Raw genomic sequence first — 27,987 nt, forward strand, 5'->3', positions numbered from 1 at the left:
TAAAAAGAATACTCACCAATCTTAACAGTCATTATCTTTAAGCAGTAGTTAAGGTGAACATAGCCTGGGAAGCAAATTAAGCTCTTCATAAACTTAAGGACCCTAAGCACTTTTAAAAAATGAAAAGGCAATTTTTTTTTCTAATTTAAAAAGTCAAATAATTTAAAAACTGCATTTAAGGAATGTGCTAAGAGCCCAGTAAACCTAGTTTGTTGATTTAGTAATCAGGCTTCCAAGCATTTTCCCCCAGCACATGTGTACCTGAGCAAACATGGCACGTGATAGGACGCACACATATGTGCACATGCACACACACACAGACACATATACACACCTGTGGGGTAAGACCACTGGGGCATTCAGAGAGCCGGCACTCCCTTCCCTTCAGGGACTGTGACAGCTCTGAATCCAGGGCTAAGAGCACAGACTCTGCTGGCAGATGGCCCTGGTGTAGTTTCCAACTCCATCATTTCAAGATTAGGAAATCATGGGCAAGTTACTTAACGTTTTAGTGATTCAGATTCCTCAGCTGTAAAATGGGAATAAACAATGCCTTCTTTATAGGAATGTTATGAGGACTAATGGGAAAGGGCGATGTAAGCGGGGACCACATCACCTGACCCAGCGGGAAGGAAAAGGCAGACATTGTCAGCAATCAGTATGCAAAGACACAGCACAAGTAATTGGTGGGAGATCACTTTGTCTCCTGAATCATTGTACCTATATTGCTAGCAATAATTTTAGTTCTCTAAGTAACCTCATCTTTAGTGGTTCACATTTAAATTTCACACAAAAATAATTCCCAAGTAACTAAAATCTCCCACAGTACTGTATCTACAAGCATCATCATGAAGGAGAGTTAAGTGTGGGCTCTGGAGTCAGACTGTGTTTATAATACCAGCTCTGATACTCACTAGGTATGTGACTGGGGGCAAAGTCTCACCTGGGAAGCTAGATTATATTTACATTTTTATTACTGTTATTGTGAGGATTAAACAATGTAAGTGGAAGTAACCAGCATACCCAGAATCTGGTGCATGGTAGAAAAATAACAATAGTAATAAAAGCTCTAATTAACTGAACATACACTACAGACCAGGCATTATCTCTCAATCTTATACCAACTCTAAAAGAGAAATATCACTATCCTCATATTATAAACAGAATTTTTAAAAAAAGAATCAAAACAAAATGAACATAGACTCAGAGAGAGAACAAATGGATAGTCTGTAGAGGCAAGGGTGGTAGGTGAAACAGGTAAGAGAGACTCAGAGGTACAAATTTCCAGTTAAACAGAAGGCTAGAGCATAAGAAATAAGGTCAATAATACTGTAGGGGGACACAGATGGTTACTAGAGTTGTGATGATCATTTCATAATGTATGTAAATGTCAGATTTCATTATACCTGAAGCTGACATAATATTGTTGTTGTTTTTCAGATGCTCAGTTGTGTCGGACTCTTTGCAACTCCATGGATGGCAGCTCACCAGTGTTTCCTGTCCTTCTCCCCGTCCTTCACCAACTTCCATGGTTTGCTCACACTCATATCCATTCAGTTGGTGATGGCTCTGTCTTCCACGATGCCATCTCATCCTCTGTTGTCCCCTATACCTCCTGCCTTCAATCATTCCCAGCATCAGAGTCTTTTCAAATGAGTCAGTTCTTTGCATCAGGTGGCCAAAGTATTGGAGCTTCAGCTTCAGCACCAGTCCTTCCAGGGTATATTCAGGATTGATTTCCTTTAGGATTCACTGGTGCAATCGCCTTGCAGTCCAAAGGACTCTCAAGTGTCTTCTCCAACACCACAGTTCAAAAGCATTAATTTTTCAGCACTCAGCCTTCTTTATGGTCCAAATCTCACATCCATACATGACGACTGGAAAAACCATAGCTTTGGTTACATGGACCTTTGTCAGTAAAGTAATGTCTCTACTTTTTAATATACTGTCTAGGTTGGTCATAGCTTTTCTTCCAAGAAGCAAGCGTCTTTTAATTTCATGGCCGCAGTCACCATCTGCAGTGATTTTGGAGCCCAAGAAAATAAAGTCTGTCACTGTTTCCATTGTTTCCTCATCTATTGCCATGAAGTAATGGGACTGGATGCCATGATCTTAGTTTTCTGAATGGTGAGTTTTAAGTCAGCTTTTTCAGTCTCCTCTTTCACCTTCTTCAAGAGGCTCTTTAGTTCCTCTTCACTTTCTGCCATAAGAGTGATGTCATCTGTATCTGAGGTTATTGATATTTCTCTTGCAATCCTGATTCCCGCTTGTGCTGCATCCAGTCCGTCATTTTGCATGATATACTCCACATATAAGTTAGATAAGCAGGGTGACAATATACAGCCTTGACATACTCCTTGCCCAATTTCAAACCAGTCCATTCTTCCTTGCCCAGTTCTAACTGTTGCTTCTTGACCTGCAGACAGGTTTCTCAGGAGGCAGGTAAGGTGGTCTGGTATTCTCATCTCTTTAAGAATTCTCCACAGTTTGTTGTGATCCACAGAGTCAAAACCTTTGGCATAGTCAATAAAGCAAAAGTAGATGTTTTTCTGGAATTCTCTTGTTTTTCCTATGATCCAATGGATGTTGGCAGTTTAATCTATGGTTCCTCTGCCTTTTCTAAATCCAGCTTGAACATCCAGAAGTTCTCTGTTCATGTATTGTTGAAGCCTGGCTTGGAGAATTTTGAGCATTACTTTGCTAGTGTGTGAGATGAGTGCAATTGTGTGGCAGTTTGAACATTCTTTGGCATTGCCTTCTTTGGAATTGGAAGGAAAACTGACCTTTTCCAGTCCTGTGGCCACTGCTGAGTTTTCCAAATTTGCTGACATATTAAGTGCAGCACTTTCACAGCATCATCTTTCAGGATTTGAAATACCTCAACTGGAATTCCATCACCTCCACTAGCTTTGTTCGTAGTGATGCTTCCTAAGACCCACTTGACTTCATGCTCCAGGAAGTCTGGCTTTAGATGAGTGACTACACTATCTAGGTTGTCTGGGTTATAAAGATATTTTTTGTATAGTTCTTCTGTTATTCTTGCCACCTCTTCTTATTTTCTGCTTCTATTAGGTCCATACCGTTTCTGTCCTTTATTGTGCCCATCTTTGCATGAAATGTTCCCTTGGTATCTCTAATTTTCTTGAAGAGATCTCTAGTCTTTCCCATTCTATTGTTTTCCTCTATTTCTTTGCATTGTTCACTTAGGATTGCTTTCTTGTCTCTCCTTGCTATTGTTTGGAACTTTGCATTCAGATGGGTATATCTTTCCTTTTCCTCTTTGCCTTTCGTTTCTCTTCTTTTCTCAGCTATTTGTAAGGCCTCCTCAGACAACCATTTTGCCATTTTGCATTTCTTTTTCTTGGTGATGGTTTTGATCACAGCCTCCTGTACAACATTACAAACCTCTGCCCACAGTTCTTCAGGCACTCTAGCAGATCTAATCCCTTGAATCTATTTGTCACTTCCACTGTATAATCATAAGGGATTTGATTTAGGTCATACCTGAATGGCCTAGTGGTTTTCCCTACTTTCTTCAGTTTAAGTCTGAATTTGGCAATAAGGAGTTCATGATCTGAGACACAGCCAGCTCTTGGTCTTGTTTTTGCTGACCTGTATAGAGCTTCTCTGCAGGAGAAAAACATAATATTGTATACCAAATCTATTTCAATAAAAATAAAATAGGAAAATTAGATTCAGGACATTGCATGACTTGCTCATAAGATTCCAATCCAGATCTGCCTGACTCCAGAGACTTTTTCTACAGACTCTTACAGCTTTTTTCTAAAGCTCACTGTTTCTCTTCCTGTATCACCTTGGGCAAGTCACAATTTCCCCTTCTGTAAATCTCCTCTTCTGAGATAATATGACCAAATTTGGGGTATGTAAGCTAGAGGCTAGGAATGCTTTGAAAACTGAAAAGTGCTTTTGAAAACAAGGGACTTGCCCCTAAGGGCCCTGCGAATGCTTCAAAATCTCTCTTTCACAGGGCTGCCACTGTTCAGAATTTCACAGCTTGACACTCAGTACCAAATGTGCAAAATACTCATGAGGAAGAGCACTGCATTAAATTTCCCTTAATGCATAAGTGAATCATTAGATCATTCTATTTTCTCTAGGGAGAAGTCTCAGGCAGTTGGTAAGCACTGAATATCTAAAGAGACAGACAGGAAAATAAGAGGAAGTGCCCAGAGAAAAGAGGGGCCTTGAAAACATGATTCCAAGTCACAATTTTGCCAATGGCTTGCTCCAACAACCAGTTTAAGAAATCCTGGGCAAAATTTCTCTCTTACTCCTCCCCTTTTTACTAATTCATATTTATTCAATAATTTTATTAAGTATTACCATGTGACAAGCATTGTGAGGAGATACAATTCCTGTCTTCAGGACACTTAGAATTTAGTGATGATTACTTGATTCAGTCCTCTATTATCCTTATTGATATAGGAGTTTAATCTATGAGTGAGTGTGCTTGTATGTGCAGATGCTTAATTATATATGTAGATTATTCATAGTTTAGTTTTCCATAATCAAATGGCTCCTCTGATTAAGATGACCGTTTTATACACCTGTCATAAAACCCAACATGCTGAAATTCTGACTATACTCATAAACACTTAATTTTAACTTTTGTTTTATAGAATTAGCACACTGTCAGAATTTATCAAGTAGTAGCTATGTAAAATTGCTCTTGGGATAATTTTGTAGTAATTAAGTATATAAGAGCAATTAAGAATTTCCCTGGATTTAATCATCAATCCCTAGTACTATATAAGCATTAATAACATCATGGCTGATACCAAAAATTATTCCTGATTGTGACTGCTGTTGATCAGAATAACATGTAGTATACTCACTGGCTCATTCTCCTTGTGAATATGTCACAGCTTTCTCAATGAAGACTTTTACACGTTGATTTATTAGTCTTATTTGTCTTCCTGAGATTTCAAGGGGAAATTGTGATAGATGCTTAAGTTCTAAGCAATACAATTTCTAGACTTACTGCTTTGTTATTTCACAATCTCATATATGCAGATGTGACTAAATTTCCTGTGGGAGGGAAGTATGTTTATTGTCTCTACAATTTGCCTTAAAAAAATAAGCTTTAAACATTTATCACCATAAACCTCCAGAAATGAGATCAGTCATAGCTGTAACCCATAGGACTCTTCCGGAAAGTACCATTGCACAATCATTGTTAAGTAAACAGCCAACACAGAGGAAGAATTCAGCTTGTACCTGCCACTCCATTTCATTTAAGTATCAATGCTCTGAGGTTTCCTCAGTTTGAAAGGTGGTTGGGCTGTTTGGTAGGATAAGCCATTGACAACATGTTTTGTTCTTGGAGGCCTGCTGGTGTCTGGAAATGTTTTGTTTTCCAAGCGAGGTGTAGAAATGCCACTAGTGTCTGGGAGCTGACTGGCATGCTTCTTTGGGGTCTGCAGGCAGGGCACACTTTAAATCATGAGAAGGTAGCTTATGAACCACGGGAGCATGGGCCGCCAGAGACAGCTCCTACTTCTCCCTGCTGCCACCCTGATATCAAACAGCTCAGGCTGGGGAGACAGTTTCATGGTTATTTCCTAATGAAATGATTTCCTAATGACTGGAAATCATGGAAGATGGAAATCTTTGTGTTGGAAAATGGCAACTCCAAAGGGGTGAAATGACAGCAAGCAGTGGAAAGTATAGAAACCTAAGGGAAGACGGAAGAGGGGCAGAAAACGAGGCAGAACCCTCAGAACGAGGCCTCTAGTCTCTACCACTGATTTCCAAGATGCAATCAATGTGAATGAACCTGTGAGATTGTTCTATTTTACAGATTAGATTTGTTCCAAAGCAGGGAGGGAGGCTTAATGGGGAGGGGAGATGTACATGCTGTGCTGTGTTTAGTCACTTAGTCATGTCTGACTCTTTGAGACCCCCTGGACTGCAGCCCGCCAGCCTCCTCTGTCCATAAGGATTCTCCAGGCTAGAATACTGGAGTGGGTTGCCATGCCCTCCTCCAGGGGATCTTCCCAACCCAGGGATCAAACCCAGGTCTCCTGCACTGCAGGCAAATTCTTTACCATTTGAGCCACCAAAGAAACCCAAGAATACTATAGTGGGTGGCCTATCTCTTTCCCAGGGGATCTTCTCACGCCAGGAAACAAACTGGGGTCTTCTGCATTGCAGGCAGATTCTCTACCAGCTGAGCTACTGGGGAAGCTCTAGCTGTATATACAGTTGCAGGAGACAAGGGTTCAGTCCCTGGGTTGGGAAGATCCCCTGGAGGAGGGCCTGGCAACCCACTCCAGTATTCTTGCCTGGAGAATCCCATGGACAAAGGAGCCTGGCAGGCTACAGTCCACAGGGTTGCAAAAGAATCAGACACAACTGAAGTGACTTAGCACACCCATATGTATAACTATGACTGACTCACATTATTGTACGGCAAAAGTCAACACAGCATTGTTAAGCAATTATTCTTCAACTTAAAAAAGAAGAAGATGGTTCCAGAGAATTTTTGGCACATCTTGCAGTCTGTCTATCCAATAAACATTATCAACAGAACCTCAATTTTGTCAAGCGTGGCAATGCAGTAATGCAGTAATATATCTGTCTTCCCAGACTCCCTTGCATGTGAGGATGGCTGTGGGGTTACATTTGGGGTGCACTTGTCCTTCACTCTTTTCCCTTATTTTTGCTTGAAACTGAGACAAGAAATGAATGGAGAACAGCATCCATATTGTGACCACTATGGAGGTCACAGTGGAGGATGGCAGTCACTGCTAAAGACAGCAAAACAGAAAGCTGGAGGAGGCTGGCACACTGCTGGCTCTGTTGGGTTGCTTCTTCTCCCCATACTGTTACTTTTAGACGTCTTGTCACATGAGAAAGAGTACACTACGCAGGCTGCTATAACATGATAAACAAGTCATGAGAAGCTCTTTGCTCTGTACAAACATGTATTGCAAATAACAGGCTCTCTGGGAAAACTAGGATTGGACAGACCACTCAAAATCTGTGAAACCTACTAATTGCAGGAATAAGAAAATAATAAGAGAAGATCTGGGCAGCCAGTTCAATGTGGCTAGAGGCTCTATGGTGGTTATTAAAAATGCACAAAAATGTTGACTTGAAGAGACAGCTTGCAGGAACTGAGATAGCAGGTGACAGAACCAGTATTTTGGAAGAACTGTGATCTGTCATCAGCTGAAGGCTGGGCAGGCCTGGTGTGTACCTTTCTGGGGAGACAGCTCTGGGACTTTTCAAATTTTATTAAAAGAGAAAAGAAAGGGATCCTGCCTGTGCATCAGATAGGCTGAGGGCTTCTTCATTTCCTCCTTGCATCTCAGCTACTCTTGCCTAGGAAAGACTGGGTGTGAACAAACAGTTGTGACAAACAATGTCACATTATTCTGACATCATTTCCCTATTTAGCAGTTATATCTGGGTGAACTAGACCATTTACGTAAGTCACTGTTGTTCTGGTGTTCTCCACAGGCAGTCCAATCTAATCCCTAGAGTTAGGATGTCATGTTCCTGCACCACCCATTCCATTCTCTACACAATGCCCTAGCTGAGTTTCCTAAATAACACACTGCCTTCTTTACTCGGCAGCATAACACTTAGTGTGGCCCCATATCCCTTTATAAGCTGGCCTTGCTGGCTCCTCCACCTCCTCTCCCTATATTCCACGGCTGAGCCGTGTATTCCAGTCACACACAAACTGCCTTAGGCTCCTCTCTCTAGGCATACCCCATGCTGCTGTTTGTGTTCTTCCCTCTGTACTCTGCTTCCCCTTGCCTGGAATACTGCTTGCCACTTGGCTTACCCAAAGATCTATTCATCTTCAAATCCCTAATCAAGGTCACCTCTAGAACCCTCTCTCTGATACTGTCCTCTGAATAAACTGGGAGCCTCTGCTACCTTCTGATATTGCATGTATCACATTGCACTGATTAAACAACACTCATGTTTGCCTGGCAAAAGTGGATGATCAATAAACACTTGTTGAATTGAACTTGGCCTCTCCTTGATGGGTCCAGAAGGAGGAAGGTTGTTAAAATACTGTTCTAGGAATTTCCATGGCATTCTAACAGCCTGAAGTGAATAGGACATTTAAAAAGAAATTATCCATTAGTACCATAACACAATGTACAAATATCAACTCTCAGGCAACTAATCCAGGCAAAATGCTGAAGCTTGCCCGGGCAAGAGAATAGTCCTAAAGAGAAAGAAAAGACCGAAGAATAAGCTTACATGATTGGAAAGGGTTGTCCTTATGTTTACATCTTAAATAAAAGACTAAAATGTATTAGGAAGTTACCTTAGAGATGCCATCCAAACAGAGACCTGTAAATGCTATCAGCATTCAAATATTAAAAGAAAGACACCTTATCCACCTTACTAATGAAGACAATATGAATGGATGAAGTAGATGCAGAATCAACAAAACTGAGTTCTGGTCCTGGGTCATCCACTAGTTAAGGGAACTTGAAAAAGCAGTGTTATTAACCTTTTCACAGTATACCTTTTACAAAATACCTCTTAATAAATATATACATAGAGCACACAACATCTAAGCTCTTATCAATTAGTATGGCATGAATAAAACTCAATGGACCACATTTTCTTCATCTATTAGACCAAAGCCCCTCTGAATAATAACCTTTCATGGTTCTATGTAATGCAACAACATCTACATATAAGTGCATATTTCATGGATATATACACAAATCATTTATTTTGATGTGCTTTTGACATAGGTCGACTAAGAAAGTGGCTTGGAAATGTGGATTTCTTGTTAATGATGCCCATGTACTTTGCCAAGGCAGCAATGCCTAGACATTTAATACTCTTCCATGTCTCAGTTCCCATATCTAAAACTACAGTGATGACATTTTTCTCTGACTTCTACCTACTACAGGGAGCACAGAGAGGATGGGGGTGACAATGTTCATTAAAACCATGGATTTCTTGAAAGAAAGAACAAATACTCACTGCAGCAATCGTGTTAGCAACCCTGACACTGCTTGGAGCTTTAAAAATATAGTTTTATCAGGAATGAAGTTCCTTCTTCCCAAAATCCTATATAATACCATCAAGCAAACTAGTGCAACCAAAGCTGAAAGGCACAGTCAGTAACAGCAACTCATTTAGAGGATCTCTGCTCCCCTCGCCCCTAGCACTGAATCACCCACTTGAAAAATATTAGATCAATTTGGCCCTTATCCTAAGGAGTAGTTGATAAGAAATGGTCATGCCAAGAAAGTTTTAGAAAAATATTTTCAGAAAAAAAAAAAAAGAAAAGCTTGGCAGAGGAAGTAAGTATACATCTGGGTCCCTACTCTTAAATCCTAGCAGAGGCCCAGAAGCTAATCCATGAACACTTCCTTTGCTAGTTCTTCACTGTAGCCACTTGCCCACCCTTCCTGTAAGAGTCATGATCTCCCAGTTTGCATAACTATATCTTGATCTCTTCCAGAAAGGCTTGTTGTATGTATTTATTTTAGAGCTGCTATTGTCATTGGCAAAGTCCACTGGGGTCCCCAGGAAAAATAGGACACAACCTAGGTGAGAAGATCAAGTATAATCTCTTCTTTTGCGTTTAGCTTCACTTGCCTACAGCGGGCCTTGCACTTAACATGTTGGATTAGAGCTCCCAGCGCAGAACTGCGGTGCCAGACACCTCAGCTTGGTGTGCAGTCTGCAGAAGGACTGAGCACAACACTGCAAGTCAGGATGAGGACGGCATGCCATTTGCAGAAATGCTGCACCGGACCTGCAAGAACTCCTCCCACCCTTCTTTAGGAAAGAACCCTATAAAGAAGCCCGGTTTATGGTCTTTCTGGGAGAGCCCATGCTATAGAGCAGGAGTTGGGGCCTCTCCTTTTATCAAAGAAGGAAGCTTTCCTTTGCTTCTGAAATGAACTCAGTCTTGTTCTATCGATTCGTACAACACTGGGCAGAAGGACCTTTGTTGGGGACCAACTAGGGAGGATTCATAACACTGTTAGCAGTTTCTTCTTAGTCATGGGAATTTTTAACAAGGTGGAAAAAAAAACCCCACAATTTCAAGCTTCAACTAAACTTGTGAAAATTCATTATTCAACTAAAAGTGAGAAATATGGCAGAAGAGTCTTTTGCTAAGAGGCGGGACAAAATGAGAGGGTAAATCCATTAATTGTATCTTGTTTCATTATTTGTTTGGTGAATGAGAGAGCGTCAATCCCTTTTTCAGTAAATACTTACTAAATGTCTACTCTGCATCAAGTATTATGCTTATCCTAAGGCTACAAATATTATTCCTATTCTCAAATAGTCTGATAAAGAAAAGGGAGTAGAAGGAAGAACATTAATTAATTAAGCTCCTACACTGTACCAAGTGCTTTCCTTGTTGAATCCTCATAACAACAGATGAGAGAAGATAGGTAAGACTTCCCTCATTTAATGAAAGAGAACTCAAGCTCAATAATTTGTCCAGAGTCACACAGCTGGGTAGATTGGTATTTGCATTCCAACTGGTCTAATCCCAAAAATTTTTTTAGAATTTCTTTAGAAAACAGAAAAAAAAAAAAAAAAAGACAGGAAACCACCCATTATCTTACCACCACGATTTAAAAACAACAAAAAACTGTTAATGTTTTGGAGAATTTCCTTCTAATTTTTTTTTTCTACAAGTAGGTTAATTTTTGAAATTTTAAAATATGCTTCACAGTTGTAATCAAAGTGTGTGATATTGCATTTCATTGGAACTATGACACCACTGACTGTGAAATGCTCCATTATTCTATACAGCACCAGAAAGAAAAATGACTGCCAATTACACGATGCCACTGACTGAGATACATTCAGATTTTAGCAGTGTTAAAATATGAAGGTAAAAACGGTGTATCTTAGAATCAATGGCCTATTCTGTATTTCACAAAGCCAGAACTTCTGTTGTTTGCCTTCCACCCACAGACAAGGGTGGCTTCAGAGCACCTGGATCTCCCCCACATTAGAAGAGCTCCTTGTCAGGGTTGGGAACCCCCCTCGGAAAGTAGAGCGTTCTGTTTGTCTTTTTCACACATTCATTTCTTTACACATAGTGGGCACTTAAGGAATATTTCTTGGTTGAGTAAACACACAACTAAAGCTTGAGAAGAAATTTACTGACAGAAGAAGGTAAAAAATAATACCACAGGCCCAAGTTTTGTTGAGGATAGGGGGTTTGTGTGACTACTACTCTCAGGGAGAGGGGAGAGGTGATGGATTTCTTATCCAAACTGAGCTCCATAGTGCTCCTTTGTTCTGCCCTCTTGGGAGGTTATTCACACTTATTCATACACAGCTTGAATACTGATTTAGATTTTTGGGGGGATATCACCCATTAATTACAAGTAATAACTCATATAAAGTAAACTCAGGAATCAGCATGAGACAGATAGAGGAGAATTGAATCATGCTTCTCAGGTGCTGAAACTCTCAGTTTAAATATACAGTATCGCTTCTGCTTAAATAGAATGTGTATCTGTCCCTAGGAAGTAAAAGGCTATGTATATTTTCAGTCTGTATGATTTAACAACTCAACTTTCTATGGATGTTCACTAAGATATCTGCCTGAGTCAGCAAAATTGGCTCAAGTAAAGAAAAGAAATTAAGCTAAACTTAGTTCTCCATGCATGTTCTAGGTTAAATACATTTTGAAAACAATCGTGACTTCTCTTGCCTTCTTCCCTCTTCTTCCATGAATCCATCCAGTACTTATGTGTCTTTACAACATGTGAAGAACTGTGCTAAATTCTCAAAAAGAAGAACAATGGGTCAGAAAATTCTAACTTTAGAAAGAAGTTTACACATTACCAGGAAGACAAGTTTTACTCACAGAGAAGTAAACTACAAGTGAGCGAAAGCATATATTGTATCAGAAGTACAGGTGATATGCAGCCAGTTTAGAGCCAGGAGAGATTATGTCCAGCAAGGAGATCAGGAAAGGCTTCAGAGAGAAGTGCCATTTCATCTGGGTTCTGAAGGATGGAGAGGATCTGGGCATATGGGAATGGGGGCAAAGACCTGTGAGAGGAGAGGCAGGCACAGGCAAAAGAACCCCTGCTGTTGCCTTTTACACTGTTTATTGTCTGAGAAATAAGATGCTGTTGTTAGGACCTGTCCACAAGGTGTTAAAAGCCCTGGGTCAATGAATGGATCATTACCTTGGGCTGACCACTTGTGGGTATCCTAAGTCATACCATCTTAGGGCCAAAGCCAGGAAGATGCTACAAGATTTCATGCTGATAAAGTGTGAAATTTTAGAGGAAAGTCATGAAAGCCAAATCCTGGTGGTATATAACAGGACGGCTGAAATCTACAACAGGTAACTAAGACGCTTAATTAAAAGCAACAGCACAGAAGCACTTTTCAAAACTCAAGGGACTGACAGTTACTTGCTTACCATGGACATGGATTCCATTTGGTTGAAAAGAGCTTGTTTCTGGCTGATAAGACTTCAGGTGTGATCCTGAGGGCTGCTGGGTATGGGGAGGCTGTGTTCTCTGCATTATTGAAGAAGGAGCTGGAACTCTCCGGGGGCTAATGTGGTGAGGAGATGGAGCAGAAGGCGCAAACCTGAGAAAACAATTATAAAAGGAAACATGAGAGGTGTAAAATAGCAGGAGCAAAGACAAAGTCTTCAAAGCCGAATTCTAATTCCCTATTCTGACTGTATAAGAGCGTGACAAAAAGCCTTTTAAAAAAAATCTTAAGACTTTTCTCTCCCATTTTTCAACCACTGAATTCTCAATTGAGATATTGAGGGAATAAAAGAGATCAACAAAGGGAAAATCCAGTCACAGTCTGAGTTTGTCAAGCTTCTTAAAATGCATTTCAAATACTCTGGGCTTGATGAAATTCAAAGCACATCTTTTGTCAGACCCCATTTCCACTAATTTTTAGACCCGTTTGCATTTTAGGGGAAATTTGATTCATATATTTCTGATTCATTTACACTTAGCTCATAAACATTTTGTTTATGATTTTATTAAAGCATCTTTAGTCCTATTCTCTTTAGACAATATATTTTCTTTTGTCAAGTATAAATTAACTTACACCTCAAAGGTCAAGTGTGGTTTGAAATCCAGAACTCAGAGATCTGTGTAGGTTCTATGCTTGGCAAAAAACATTGCCCAAGGTGTAACAGGAACAAGATTTGGGATATTTTTGCAGTCAGACATGCCAATCTCAGTAAGATTATTAGTAGTTTCTGAGGCAGAACATGCTGCTGCTGCTGCTAAGTCACTTCAGCCGCGTCCAACTCTGTGCGACCCCATAGACAGCAGCCCACCAGGCTCCCCCGTCCCTGAGATTCTCCAGGCAAGAACACTGGAGTGGGTTGCCATTTCCTTCTCCAATGAGGCAGAACATACAGGTGTTTAAATAAAGTGATATTATCAACTAACCTGAGATATAAAATGATAACTATCCATTGATCTTCTAATTGTAAGGGAAATGACAGGATCTGATTCACTAGATTTAAAATGACACCTTATGCTTCCTAACATTGAAGTTTCCTTGAAGTGTACTTGTGCGAACAATGTTAAAGTTGAGCAATGACCACAGACTATCAAAACTGTCAGGGGGAGAGGGGAGTCAGCCTTTGGACAAGTGTCTGTTCTCTCTCATAGTTGCTGGCATTCAAAATAAAGTTAACTTTCCTTTTCCAATGCCCCCTCCCCCTGCAAAAAAAAAAAAACAAACCTAACACTTGATTTGCCAGTTCAGTACGTGGCTGGCTAAGTGTGATAGAGAAAGGAGCAGGGACTCTGTCAATGCAGTGAAAGGAAGCATCATGATAATGAGCAGGGAAACTGTGTGAGCAGTGAAGTATTAGGTTGTCCTCCAAAAACTCAGGAGGTTGAAAAACTTCAACAGGCTGTTTCTGTGTAGAAAGGCAGGCTTTGTTTTATGACAACGTGTAGATGTCGCCATATGTATACACCACTTATTCATAGAAACAGGTCACTTAATTTTCCTGGGCTTTTTGTGTAGGGCCATTGATAAATCAAAGGGAGGATGTTTCAAATCACAGTAGTTAACACAGTAGAGCTTCTACATTTGTATTGCTGCAGTAAGAAACCATGGGATGAAATCCCATTTCTCTCTGCATTCCCCTTCTTGAGGTCTGATGAGACAATGCAGGAAGATGACATAGGAACCAAGAGTGGAGGATTTGGAACAGTTATGGAGAAGAGAAGTCAGAGGCTGCTTAAAGAAACTTGCTGGGTTCGGATGCCTACTTAATCAAGAACATGTATCTTCCCTCTGCTGGAATAGAACAGTAACTCAGTGTTCTGTGCTTGATAAATATATATTCTCCAAGCACATCATCTTAACTGGAATTAGTCTGAAAAGAGGGCTGAGTGGCCCACTGCTCTGAGAAAAAACAGAGCAAGCTAACCCTGACACTATCCCCATAACTTCTATTAAAAACTTGCATGCCAAGATTCCCCGTATAGAGGCTATTTTCTTGGGGAACATGTCCTCAATGTTTCTCACAGGTCGCCCTCAAGTTGTGGAGAGAAAAGAGGAATTGTGAGACCACAGACTTTGGGGCTAGAAGAAATTCACACCACCAACCAACACCAGAATCCTGTGAGCAGAAGATCGCTAGCGGGGAGAGAAAGGGGTGGATTTGAATTAGAAGGAAACGTACATCATTGCTAAGTAGCCATCTTTGGCATCTCAAATTTGTTTTTGCGGGGGGGGGGGGGGGGGCGGGGGCAGGGAAGAAGCAAGATTCTTTGGCTTCTTAATTGTATTTCTTTGTTTGGGAATAAAATATGCAACACGCTCTCGGTGGCTTTTCAGTCTCCTCTCCTGATAAGGACTCTGCCTGTTAATGACTGACAGAGCAGAGATGCATAGCTGGGGCAGGTTACAGTATTTAGAAGTGTGATCTTAGTACCAATAGCTTGATGGAGGAGAATAATTTTATTTCACAACTCCCTCCTCCACAGCACAATAAATCTAACTTGTAAATAAAAGTTTGATTAATAAAGAGTAGAAAATGTGTATGGGGAAGGGGAAGGAGGCAAAGGGCTGTCAGCAATATAAAACTTTCTATTTTTGTAATTTACGATGATGTGACTAGCATGAATTATGATTACTAGTTATAAAAAAGTAGCATAGTCAACCAACTAAAAGAACAGAGTTCATCTGAGCATATTAGGAGTCATCTAGAATGTTAATTTCTTACAACAGACCCCTGTATCTATATTTAGATTATATATCTATATATAAATTATATATCTATACATCTATCCAGAAAGTATATAATTACATGCTAATTACAAATCATTCTTATCTATTCAGTCACACAAGTTTCACACTCAGTCATGCTGTCTTGGCTACCACATATTACTTACTATAAAAGTAATGTTGAACAAAGAAAAAAAATGTGAAAGTACACACACAACAAGATTTTAGCATAGTCTATCTCAGAAACCTGGGGAGAATAAAATAATACTGAGGCCTCTGCTGACCTTACATTTTGCTTTTTGCTACTTCAGGCTGGGTTTTACTCCATGTTATTAAAATAAATAAGATTATATGGCATAAAGTTAATATAATCTCAAAATCTAGTATGATACTCTATATAAACATTAATAAAAGTTTAAATATATACCATTCTAAATGAAATAAATGCACACCTAAAGTAGTCTTTGCTTTTAAAAGAAAAGAATTGGTACAAAAATTCTAACTTTTACATACATTGAGGAGAAATGAAAAGCAACGAGATGTGATCGTGATAATCCAGACAATTGATAGGAACAAAGAAATAAATAAGAATTTAGCACTAAAAAGTCCACTGTAAGAAATGACTGCATAAATATGACAGACTTTCTAGTATATAGAATCAATTTTGTTATCGCCTAAAGAACACTACATAGTATTTTATTGAAAAATCTTATAATCTATTAACTTAAACTTAGTTTTTATAAACTTGCTTTCTTGTTAACTAGCTCACAGAAATAAAAATAGCAAATAAGAATCAGATATGAGAGGGCAGGAGAGAAGCAGAAGAGAAAGCTCTACAGTGAAAAGCAAGGCCCTGGGAACAACCAAAAGCAATCACTAACTTACAGCAAGAGAGATGCCAGGAATGTTATTTAAAAAGCAAAAAAAAAAAAAGAAACCCTCAAGAAACTTGAATAGTTTGAAGCCATTTACTTCAAAAGCAAGCAAACAAATAAAAACATGCATACTTAAACAGAAACTCACTAAGCAAAATATACAATGTTGTTATTATTACTGAAGGTAGGGTGGAGGGGGCCTCGAAATCCCATTTTCTTAGTGTCTTCACCTACTTTCCAACCTAGTCTTTGTAAAACATGCACACACTTGTCAAATGAACATGGTCTGAATATTCTTCCCAAAGGAGAAAGATTTCTTTTTAACTCCAAAGGAGGTGAATTAATTTTTTTGATGATAAAATATACAATTTTAATGCTGAGTATAAATTGCAGAGATTTATAATTTTCCTCCCATGGAACATCTCATTCCCCCATCATGTCAAGTCAAGATATCATCACTCTCATTCATTCTGAGTGACAGCAGTTTCCCAGAGCCAGAAGACAGAATGTCTGATGTCTTTCTAGGTCCAGCTCTGTCCCCCAGTTGCTGATCTGCAGTTGACATTTCACAGATTTCATTTGACATAGCTTACCAATCTCTTCTTTGACTTTTATACTTCTTTGAAACAATAGAAAACTGTTGCATAAAAATGTACACAACAGACTAGAATTAAAAAAAACAACTGCTTATCAGAAGCAGATCACACAATAGCAAACCAGGGAACTGAGTCAACTATTTCCACTCATTTAGCGAAGGAGTTTATATAACCTTAGCATGAGCCATGTTTCAGTGGTTTGGGGGAGAAAAAAAAAACCCTAGAAAGGTTTCTGCAAATATTTATCTATACACACCTTGGAAATTGTCTGATTATTTGGGGATATGTACTCGGTTATGCTCCTTCCCTTCTGCGGCCTGCTCCCCCTTTCTGTTCACACTGAGCTTCCCCACTTTGCAGTAAGGTGAGCCAGAAGCAAAGTGCTCTCCTGTACATGCAGTACTCAATCTTAGATTGTTTCATAGAACAATAGGCTCCAACTGAAACATGTAGAACTGGTGAAATTCATGTGCAGAGAAATTGCAAATGGCAGAAAAAGCAGATGGATGTCATAGAAGAGAGATGGACGAGAAGTCAGATCCCCTTGGCTTGGAGTGTGGCTCTACCCCTTACTATAATAGCTAGCTAATTTTGAATAAATTCCCTGACTTCTCTCAGTCTCAATTTCAAGTGCAAAATACTCTCAACTCTTACTGGGGTGGGGGGTGGGGAGTCATAAAATCTGAGATAACATATTCATTTACTCATTCATGAGGTATTTATTGAGCACCAACCAAGCTCTTTGGGTGCATTGAGTGAGTGAAATTCATACAGTTGTGTCCGACTCTTTGCGACCCCATGTACTATACAGTCCATAGAATTCCCTAGGCCAGAATACTGGAGTGGGTAGCCTTTCTCTTCTCCAGGGATCTTCCCAACCCAGGGATTGAACCCAAGTCTCCCACAGTGCAGGTGGATTCTTCACCAGCTGAGCTACAAGGGAAGCGCAAGAATACTGGAGTGGGTAGCCTATCCCTTCTCCAGAGGATCTTCCCAACCCAGGAATCGAACTGGGGTCTCCTGCATTGCAGGTGGATTCCTTACCAACTGAGCTACCAGGGAAGGTGCACTAGAGATACAGTAACACATGACCCTGAGTTTATGGAAACTCTACTGTGGTGAGAGGAGGCAGGCAATGAACAAGTTTAAATCCACAAACTGTATTAAGCTAGAAGAAAGGAGTACTACAGAGAAAAACAAAGAATGGAAGGTGAAGGGTGGGAAGGTAACTATAAACAATTTTATATTAGGTATCAAAGTCCTTTAAACAATGAATGTTTGACATGGCTTGGATGATCAATACATGTTTATGGACTGACTGCTCTGAACAGAGGCTACATGTAAGGTATCTCTGATTTAAAATATACCCAATGCTTAAGAGCTGTCTAACACAATAGCATTGTGTTAGAATATCTATTAAGCTCAAAACAAAACAAAACAACTTAGGACTCTTTTCTCCTTTGACTATTTCAATATGGAAAGAGGTTCAAAGGAAGTGAGGCATTTACTTATCTGGTTAATTTTCTAGTTCTTTGGAGCACTTAGTTGTGGTTTTCTGGCTTTTCCAACAAGTTATCCTGAGCTCACAAATCCATACAACCATAGAATATTTGAGGTGAAGGACATTGGTGCACCATCGTATCTGGCCCAGAGACATGAAATGGTTTGCCAAAGTCATGCAGTTACTTCTCCAGATACCACTTTATCCCAATAAGGTAAGACATTTTCTAACGGAGATGTAAAGCAGAGAAAGTTGAGGAAGCATGGAACAGGACTCCTGTGGGCTTCTGAGGTTTTCCTCCTCACCATCAGGTGATGAGGATGGGCGGGGGGTGGGCATCAGCAAGCTACTGCCTTTAATAAATCTGATTATGTGTTTCCCAGTTTGCTTTGGTGAAGTCGCTTGGTTCTAAAATGGGGTTCTTTGTGCCCACGCCAGGCTTATACCTTGAGTCTTTCCAACTGGATAGCTCCTTTCAGTTACACTCTCCCTTATGTATAAATCCAAAATATTTCTGTGTCAATTAACAATTGTGTTTCTTCAAACAAATTTTATTAATAGGCTGTGTTGCAAACCAAGCACATGTCATAAAATACGCCTCACTTTTCTTCATTTGTATTGTATATGCAAGCAGTGCTGGCAAGCGATGTGGAACTGTGTGTTTTAGCACTGCTTTGGGGGTTAACACTTTGAAAAGAGGTGTTTACATGATCAACTAGATTAATATGTGCTTGGATAGTTCGCCCCCTCTCCACCTTCTTTCTTCTATGAGGGTTATAGACCTCCCAAAGAAGGAAGAATGCATCGGAACAGCTAGTTTCATTGTATTCACATGAAAAATATTATTGATTTGCTGCCAGGGAGTAGAAATAATGAATAGAAACTGGTCTATGGTAGATTTGGGGGAGGTATTCTTTATTCCCCCAAAGAATTGTGGGGTATCATCTGTAGTGGTTTTAAAATTCATCTGTGAAAACTAATCAATGAAAAATGGCTTTAGCAGTTGGCTGACTGCAGAAGGGGAAAAAAGGAATCCTTTTCAAAACCTAAAAAGAAAAGCACAGTTTTAAGGATTTCACATCTGATTTAACATCTAAACCCCCTCCCCCCAATGATAATACCCCACTTTGTATAGCCAGACAGCGCTCCATTTTAGTAGACTTTAGTGGTCTTTATGACAATTTATGAATCACTTCATGAATTCCTGGCTGACTCATCTGGGTGACTATAGTATCTACTTATACTTCCCTTCTGTCTCACAAAAGAGACACTTGGACTCAGTTCAATCCAGATTTGTCCTCGAATGAATCACAGCACGTTACTGGGGGAACTGCAAATTGAATTCTGCTTCTGAGACAATCAAGACTAGCTTTCAGAAATGAAGAAACGGCCTTGGGGAAGTGTGGGTAATTGCAACACTGTCCATCTGGGCAGGACCGAAGCAGGCCAAGAGCTGTATGTTCATCTGAGGACTCGGTTCCAAACTACTCAAAGAGCTGAATCCATCCCCTGGAAGGGCTTAGTGTTTTTCTCCTTACAAGAGTCTGGGTCAATATTAACCGCAAATAATTTATCAAGTTGGATGAGTTTAAGGCTAAAAAATAACTGCCTGAGTCTCCACAAAGCATGACAAAATGAGGGCTGTGAAGTTGGTCATAGGTGAAATGATCATCGAGGCTTTTTAAAGAAGCCACATATATATTATAATGAGGGAAATAGAAAGGATGGAGTGTTCTGCAGGAAAGCTTCTCCACTTGGGTTTATGGAGTAAGTTATAAGTCAAGAAAACAAAGTATTCAATGCCCAAGGCAGAGAAGAGTATTTTTTTCTGTGCACAGGGCAACAGGGTCTATGGCATCACACTATTACTCCCCGGTGGAAATGCAAAGCGAAGGGGAATGGACACCCAGGCTATGTGACAGAAACAAATTATGCAGGACGCATTTAACCAACAGCCAGGCTTTTTGGAATATCTTGACTGCAGAATTGGCTGTGACTTGGTTGTTTGTCTTATTTCAGAATCTGATGTGAAGGGGAAAAAGGAAAGAAAAGTCTGATTCTGCCAAATCCTCTTTACAAAAAGGTGCCAACCAGAAGAACATTTATCCAGAGTGGTCTTAGACATTTCATGTCAAAAATACTGCTGTGGAAAAAAGTTCTGTAGTGATGTCATCCCTTGGGCAGCTCTGAGGAGGTCAAAACAACGGGATTAACTCATGGTCCTGTGGCTAAGGGAAGGCTTTCTCTTGTTCAGCAGTGTTAGGCACAGAGTTCAGTCTGCCTTGCAACAGAATGCACCGGAGGAGAGAAAAACATTCAGAAGAGACAGGAATGAGAATGCCAGATGAGAAATGAGGGGAAAAGAGTGATTTTTGTCCAAACAGGAGAAAGCAAGGTATAGGTAGATTAAAAAATGGCTTCTTCCGGGCCTTTCTCATGGTCTCAAACTGCAAACACAAGTCTCTTGACAACATCAGGACTTTTAGAACTGACATCCAATGCAGTACTCTTGCCAAGTACAGCTGGGTGCCTTTGAAAGCCACTGCTAAATGAGACCTCAGAAGTCAATATAATCCATAAATTTGAAAAGAAACTAGGTGGGTGGTGGTTTGGTCAGTAATAACATGTGCTGTTTATATGCATTTTTTTCCTTCATCTGAAGAATGTCAGGTTACTACTGTAGTAACCACGAATGAATTTTTAATACCTTCTCCTGAAGATGAGACTCAATAATTGGCTATAGAAATGAATTAAAAGAAACATCATATATATAAAAATTCACAGAGAAAGGTTCAGTTCAGTCACTCAGTCGTGTCTGACTCTGCAACCCCATGAACCACAGCACGCCAGGCCTCCCTGTCCATCACCAACTCCTGGAGTTCACCCAAACTCATGTCCATTGAGTCGGTGATGCCATCCAACCATCTCATCCTCTGTTGTCCCCTTCTCCTCCTGCCCTCAATCTTTCCCAGCATCAGGGTCTTTTCAAATGAGTCAACTCTTCGCATCAGGTGGCCAAAGTATTGGAGTTTCAGCTTCAACATCAGTCCTTCCAATGAACACCCAGGACTGATCTCCTTTAGGATCAACTGGTTGGATCTCCTCGCAGTCCAAGGGACTCCCAAGAGTCTTCTCCAACATCACAGTTCAAAAGCATCAATTCTGTGGTGCTCAACTTTCTTTATAGTCCAATTCTCACATCCATACATGACCACTGGAAAAACCATAGCCTTGACTAGATGGACCTTTGTTAACAAAGTAATGTCTCTGCTTTTTAATATGCTGTCTAGGTTGGTCATGACTTTCCTTCCAAGGAGTAAGCGTCTTTTAATTTCATGGCTGCAATCACCATCTGCAGTGATTTTGGAGCCCAGAAAAATAAATTCAGCCACTGTTTCCCTATCTATTTGCCATGAAGTAATGGGACCGGATGCCATGATCTTACTTTTCTGAATGTTGAGCTTTAAGCCAACCTTTACATTCATCTCATGACGCTCTTTAGTTCTTCTTCACTTTCTGCCATAAGTGTGGTGTCATCTGCATATCTGAGGTTATTGATATGTCTCCCTGCAATCTTGATTCCAGCTTGTGCTTCTTCCAGCCCAGTGTTTTTCATGATGTACTCTGCATATAAGTTAAATAAGCAGGGTGATAATATACAGCCTTGATGTAATCCTTTTCCTATTTGGAACCAGTCTGTTGTTCCATGTCCAGTTCTAACTGTTGCTTCCTGACCTGCATACAGGTTTATCAAGAGGCAGGTCAGGTGGTCTGGTATTCCCATTTCTTTCAGAATTTTCCACAGTTTTTTGTGATCCACACAGTCAGTCTTTGGCATAGTCAATAAAGCAGAAATAGATGTTTTCCTGGAACTCTCTTGCTTTTTCAATGATCCAGCGGATGTTTGCAATTTGATCTCTAGAGAAAGGTTAGGGCTTCCCATGTGGCGCTAGTGGTAAAGAACCCACCTGCCAATGCAGATGTAAGAGATGTGAGTTCAATCCCTGGGTCAGGAAGATTCCCTGGAGGAGGGCATGGCAATCCACTCCAGTATTCTTGCCTAGAGAATCCCATGGACAGAGGAGACTGGCAGGCTATGGTCCATAGGCTTGCAAAAAGTTGGACACTACTGAAGCAACTTAGCATGTGCACAGACGGGTTCTTGGTTCTTATAGATGACAAGAGCATTAAATCCTCAAAATGCTATCATTTTGCATTTCCAGCACCTCATCCAGTACTATGCAAAGATAATGAATGCTGACTGTTGCTGTTGAAGAAATACTCTGTTGAGACTATTGGTTCCATAGACATGGTTCCCAACTTAGTGTCAATTCTTGTGTCCAGGTAGATATCTTTGTCGAACTGGTGTGAATGGCCAGCTGAGTATTTGTCCAGAAACCAGTTTCTGAGGGGAGAATATCTTATTCAAGAGAACAGTTTCAGCCATTTACTCTGAGGAAGACGATTAAAACAGAGAAAAGTTTTTCTCCTTGCAACTAAACAGAAAAGCAACTAAAGACTATTTCTCAGAAAAAGGAGGCTAACCCAAAGACTAACGAAAAAAGACTAACCCAAAGAACTTTGTCTCTCGGTTTCTCTTCGCCTCAATAAGACTCCTCACCACTAATGAACAAACAGTCCTTCACCTACAAAAACATACACAGTTTCTCAGTAGCCAATTTCTCCAACTGTCTCCACCTGAGAGGGGAAAAGATGATGTTGATTTCCAGATCACACTGTTAAAACATTAAGCAGAGGATTTCCTTTCCAGCCTTTTCTATATCAGAGATGAGGTACTTTGTAATGTGGATATCTTGACTCGGGCTAGAATGGTTTGTGGGCTTTCACTTTAGGAATTCTGGCTCTATATAACTTGCTCTTTCAGACAAAGTATATGAAAAGAACACATTGCATACATCTGAATACTCTAATGGCTTAGTGAACTCCATGTTGCTTCATGCTAAGGCATTCAAGTAGAGATTTCAAGAAAAAGAATTCTATTTTACCTCAAGCCTTCCTTGTTACTGTCATGACTCACTTTCCTGACTGAAAACCCAAGGGGACTAAAAAAATACCATCTCAGGCTTCACATGAAGTGGACCTGTTTGGAATGCGGGAACAAAACAAAGATGGCTGATTTGGCATTCAGAGGTGAAAAAACTCCACTGGCACTTAAAAATTATAATTCCTTTTATAGACTTTCTAATAGATAGTCTGTGATGTGTGTTTACAATTAATTTGAAAACAAGGAAATAGAGCATTTCAAAAGTTAAAATCCATGGAAAACAGTCTGATGTGAATGAATATTTGAACCACAAATCAAGCTATTTGTTTGGTGGAGTAACACACAAAAGCTAACATCAGCATCTCCTGCTTTGCCATGAAGTCACACAGAGAAGAATGTGGAGATGGGAAAGCATCAGTCATCTGTTCAGGATTACTGCTGCCCTTCACACTAGAAAAAGGAGCTTGGACTTTCTTCCAAGAATGGTGGGAACACAGATGTCAGTAGGAAACCCTCAGTGATTCAATTTACCCTTTAAGGGAAGCGCTTGTTGTGGTGTGGAGCCAAGACCATGTGTGTGTTGGGTGAAGGTAGAAGGTTGTGGGTAGGCAAGACCAGATGTTGGAAAACCAGTTAGGGGGCTGTTGTACTTGAGATAGAAGGGGATAGCGGTGAAGTAGGTTTGGAGGAGTAGAGTTGATTAGGCTTAAAATGTATTTGAAGGTAGAGCTAAATTAGGCTCATAAAAGTTTGGCAGACAACACAGACGTTTAAATTAGAGATAGATTAGAGAGGACTAGGGAAGCTAGCTCAGCAATGCCTTTGTTGTTTTACTTTTCTTCCAAAGGAACCATTCAGAATCATTGGGTAGGTAAGAAGAAAGTAACAAATATCACCAATTTCCTGGTATGGGTGACTTACTGGGAATGAATCTGGGTGGCATATTTATAAGAAGCTATTATTAATAGTAAAGTGAATATCACTGTGAGAAGAAAGCTCATTCCAAAGGCCTATAACCCAATTGGTATTTTCCACAGAGGATGAAGCATGGCTGTGGTCATGATCAATATTTAAGAAGTTTTAAGACTGGTGGGCTGTTCTGCCCTGGAATAAACATCAAGAAGTACCAGAAGTTTCCCACAGATTTAAGGAAAACAAAACAGAAAAAAGGATCTCGAGCCTTTCCAGTCTAAGATCCAATGCTGTAATCTCCATTATCTAGGAGACAGAATAGGATATTGGAATTTTCTTCCTCTTTGTGCCTACAGCATCAACATCAGAACAACTTTCATTACATTTAATTCTCAAGTAGACGTGTGGGGTGGGTGGATTTTGGACCTCACCTCTCTTAATCTTGAATATCTGTGTAAGTCACTTTTCTAGAAAGAAATTGACCCCTTAATGGGAAGTGAAATGTGGATAACTGTCTTCTGAATAGAAAGGGCTGAAACCCAAAGAATGATGCTCGTGACCTGGCATTAGGTGAGCATCCTATCAAATCATTCATACACTCTTAATAATTTCTTCTTTTACTGGGCCCAGAATATGTTCTGAACTCTTGCTTGATGGATAATAGGATATGGAGGCCTTTGAAATGTATACCAGAGTCACCAGGGTACCTGTCTTAGCCAAATACACGAAGCCTGTTCTCAAGATAAAGCCCAAACTCCTTATAGCAGTTCATGAGGCTCTTCCAACATTTATTTATGAAGCTCCACTCTTGCCTGCTCTCACTCCTCTTAGTTTATAAAATATATACATATATATATATATGTCAGGCAATATCATACATCATATATATACATATACGGTCCTATAGACCTTCAGATTTCAAGGAGACATTTCTTCTTCTATTTCTGCCTCCCCAATTTTGGTTAGGTGCCTCTACCATCTCCTGTAGCAACCCTTCCTAACATCCTAAATTATGACCACCAATTGACCTGGTTAGCTCTCACAGGACTGGGTGCTTAAAGACTGCAGGACTCCCATCAGTCTCCTTCATCACATATCCTCAGTGTCTAGTATATTGCACTGGTGCCCAAACACCAGCTGACTGACTCAATAAATGAATGAACCCCAATGCTAGGGTTCATTTTGATAAACTAATATTTTATACGATACTTATGATCTAGCCATTATTGCACACATAATAGAGGATTAAAATGAGAGAGAAAAGATTAAGTGTAGAGAGGGAATGTTGTGTATATGTCTATGGAAAAGGTGAGTGGGTGAAGATATCCATGTTCCTGTTTACTCAGGAAGTTCTGGAAGGGCAATACAGCAAAGTAGGCCTAGTTTGAGCTATTTAGATGCTACAGATGTAAATATGTGAGAATAGTTAGTATTGAGCATCTAGTATTAAAGACCACAGGAAAGCAAATGGAACCTTAGCAAAGGCAAGACTCCCAGCAATGTGTGTATGCATGAACATTTGTATTAAAATAACTACGAGTGCCTGATGAACTATGGACAGAGGTTCGTGACATTGTACAGGAGACAGGAATCAAGACCATCCCCATGGAAAAGAAATGCAAAAAGGCAAAATGACTGTCTGAAGAGGCCTTACAAATAGCTATGAAAAGAAGAGAAGTAAAAAGCAAAGGAGAAAAGGAAAGATATTCCCATTTGAATGCAGAGTTCCAAAGAATAGCAAGGAAAGATTTAAAAAAAAAAAAACAAAAAAAAAGCCTTCCTCAGCGATCAATGCAAAGAAATAGAGGAAAACAACAGAATGGGAAAGACTAGAGATCTCTTCAAGAAAATTAGAGATACCAAGGAAGCATTTCATGCAAAGATGGGCTCAATAAAGGACAGAAATGGTAAGGACCTAACACAAGCAGAAGATATTAAGAAGAGGTGGCAAGAATACACAGAAGAACTGTACAAAAAAGATCTTCATGACCCAGATAATCACGATGGTGTGACACTCACCTAGAGCCAGACATCCTGGAATGTGAAGTCAAGTGGGCCTTAGAAAGCATCACCACAAACAAAGCTAGTGGAGGTGATGGAATTCCAGTTGAGCTATTTCAAATCCTGAAAGATGATGCTGTGAAAGTGCTGCACTCAATATGTCAGCAAATTTGGAAAACTCAGCAGTGGCCACAGGACTGGAAAAGGTCAGTTTTCATTCCAATCCCTAAGAAAGGCAATCCCAAAGAATGCTCAAACTACTGCACAATTGCACTCATCTCACACACTAGTAAAGTAATGCTCAAAATTCTCCAAGCCAGGCTTCAGCAATATGTGAACCGTGAACTTCCAGATGTTCAAGCTGGTTTTAGAAAAGGCAGAGGAACCAGAGATCAAATTGCCAACATCCGCTGGATCATCGAAAAAGCAAGAGAGTTCCAGAAAAACATCTATTTCTGCTTTATTGACTATGCCAAAGCCTTTGACTGTGTGGATCACAAAAACCTGTGGAAAATTCTGAAAGAGATGGGAATACCAGACCACCTGACCTGCCTCTTGATAAACCTGTATGCAGGTCAGGAAGCAACAGTTAGAACTGGACATGGAACAACAGACTGGTTCCAAATAGGAAAAGGAGTACATCAAGGCTGTATATTATCACCCTGCTTATTTAACTCATATATAGAGTACATCATGAGAAATGCTGGGCTGGAGGAAGCACAAGCTGGAATCAAGATTGCAGGGAGAAGTATCAATAACCTCAGATATGCAGATGACACCACCCTTGTGGCAGAAAGTGAAGAGGAACTAAAAAGCCTCTTGAAAGTGAAAGAGGAGAGTGAAAAAGTTAGCTTAAAGCTCAACATTCAGAAAACTAAGATCATGGCATCTGGTCCCATCACTTCATGGGAAATAGATTTGGAAACAGTGGAAACAGTGTCAGCCTATTTTTCTGGGGCTCCAAAATCACTGCAGATGGTGACTGCAGCCATGAAATTAAAAGAAGCTTACCCCTTGGAAGGAAAGTTATGACCAACCTAGACAGCATATGAAAAAGCAGAGACATTACTTTGCCAACAAAGATCCATCTAGTCAAGGCTATGGTTTTTCCAGTAGTCATGTATGGATGTGAGAGTTGGACTGTGAAGAAAGCTGAGCGCCGAAGAATTGATGCTTTTGAACTGTGGTGTTGGAGAAGACTCTTGAGAATCCCTTGGACTGCGAGGAGATCCAACCAGTTGATCCTAAAGGAGATCAGTCCTGGGTGTTCATTGGAAGGACTGATGCTGAAACTGAAACTCCAATACTTTGGCCAACCTGATGCAAAGAGTTGACTCATTTGAAAGACCCTGATGCTGGGAAAGATTGAGGGCAGGAGGAGAAGGGGACGACAGAGGATGAGATGGCTGGATGGCATCACTGACTCAATGGACATGAGTTTGGGTAAACTCTGGGAGTTGGTGATGGACAGGGAGGCCTGGCCTGCTGCGATTCATGGGGTCACAAAGAGTCGGACACGACTGAGTGACTGAACTGAACTGTACTCTATAGAAGTATGCAGGTTAGACATGATGTAGGACCTTTGAGAACTGAGGTCACCACCCTTCAGACCAATGAATCAAGGGGAGTAATCCTTTCTAGAAACTCCTCCAGGATAGAAACAGGATTTGGTAATGAACCCCCTTTTTGAGGCATTCCCCTCACTGATACTTTTTGCTTGTTAAACCCTCCTTAGGATCTACCACTGTGAAGAGAAGCATAGGAAACCTGGAGGTTACAAGGAAACTTTAGGTTCCTGCCCTCAGAGAACTAATAATCTAGTTAGCAAATAGACACAAGTTGGATAATAAGGACCCAGTGATTTAACTGGGGAGCTGC

At 40.2% G+C, this 27,987-nt stretch overlaps 1 protein-coding gene across 8 annotated transcripts in view; it reads right to left on the minus strand.

Moving 5' to 3' along the window:
• The window catches only part of GLIS3 (GLIS family zinc finger 3), a 563,983-nt gene that overhangs the window by 48,596 nt on the left and 487,400 nt on the right, over nt 1–27,987 (minus strand). For all 8 annotated transcript variants that reach the window (XM_043486789.1, XM_043486788.1, XM_043486791.1 and 5 more), the window contains one exon: nt 12,419–12,591. In XM_043486789.1, coding sequence (XP_043342724.1) covers nt 12,419–12,591 — 173 coding nt within the window. The remainder of the gene's footprint in view (nt 1–12,418; nt 12,592–27,987) is intronic.

The sequence above is a fragment of the Cervus canadensis genome, chromosome 14 (assembly GCF_019320065.1).
Source record: "Cervus canadensis isolate Bull #8, Minnesota chromosome 14, ASM1932006v1, whole genome shotgun sequence".
NCBI classification, from domain to species: domain Eukaryota; kingdom Metazoa; phylum Chordata; class Mammalia; order Artiodactyla; family Cervidae; genus Cervus; species Cervus canadensis.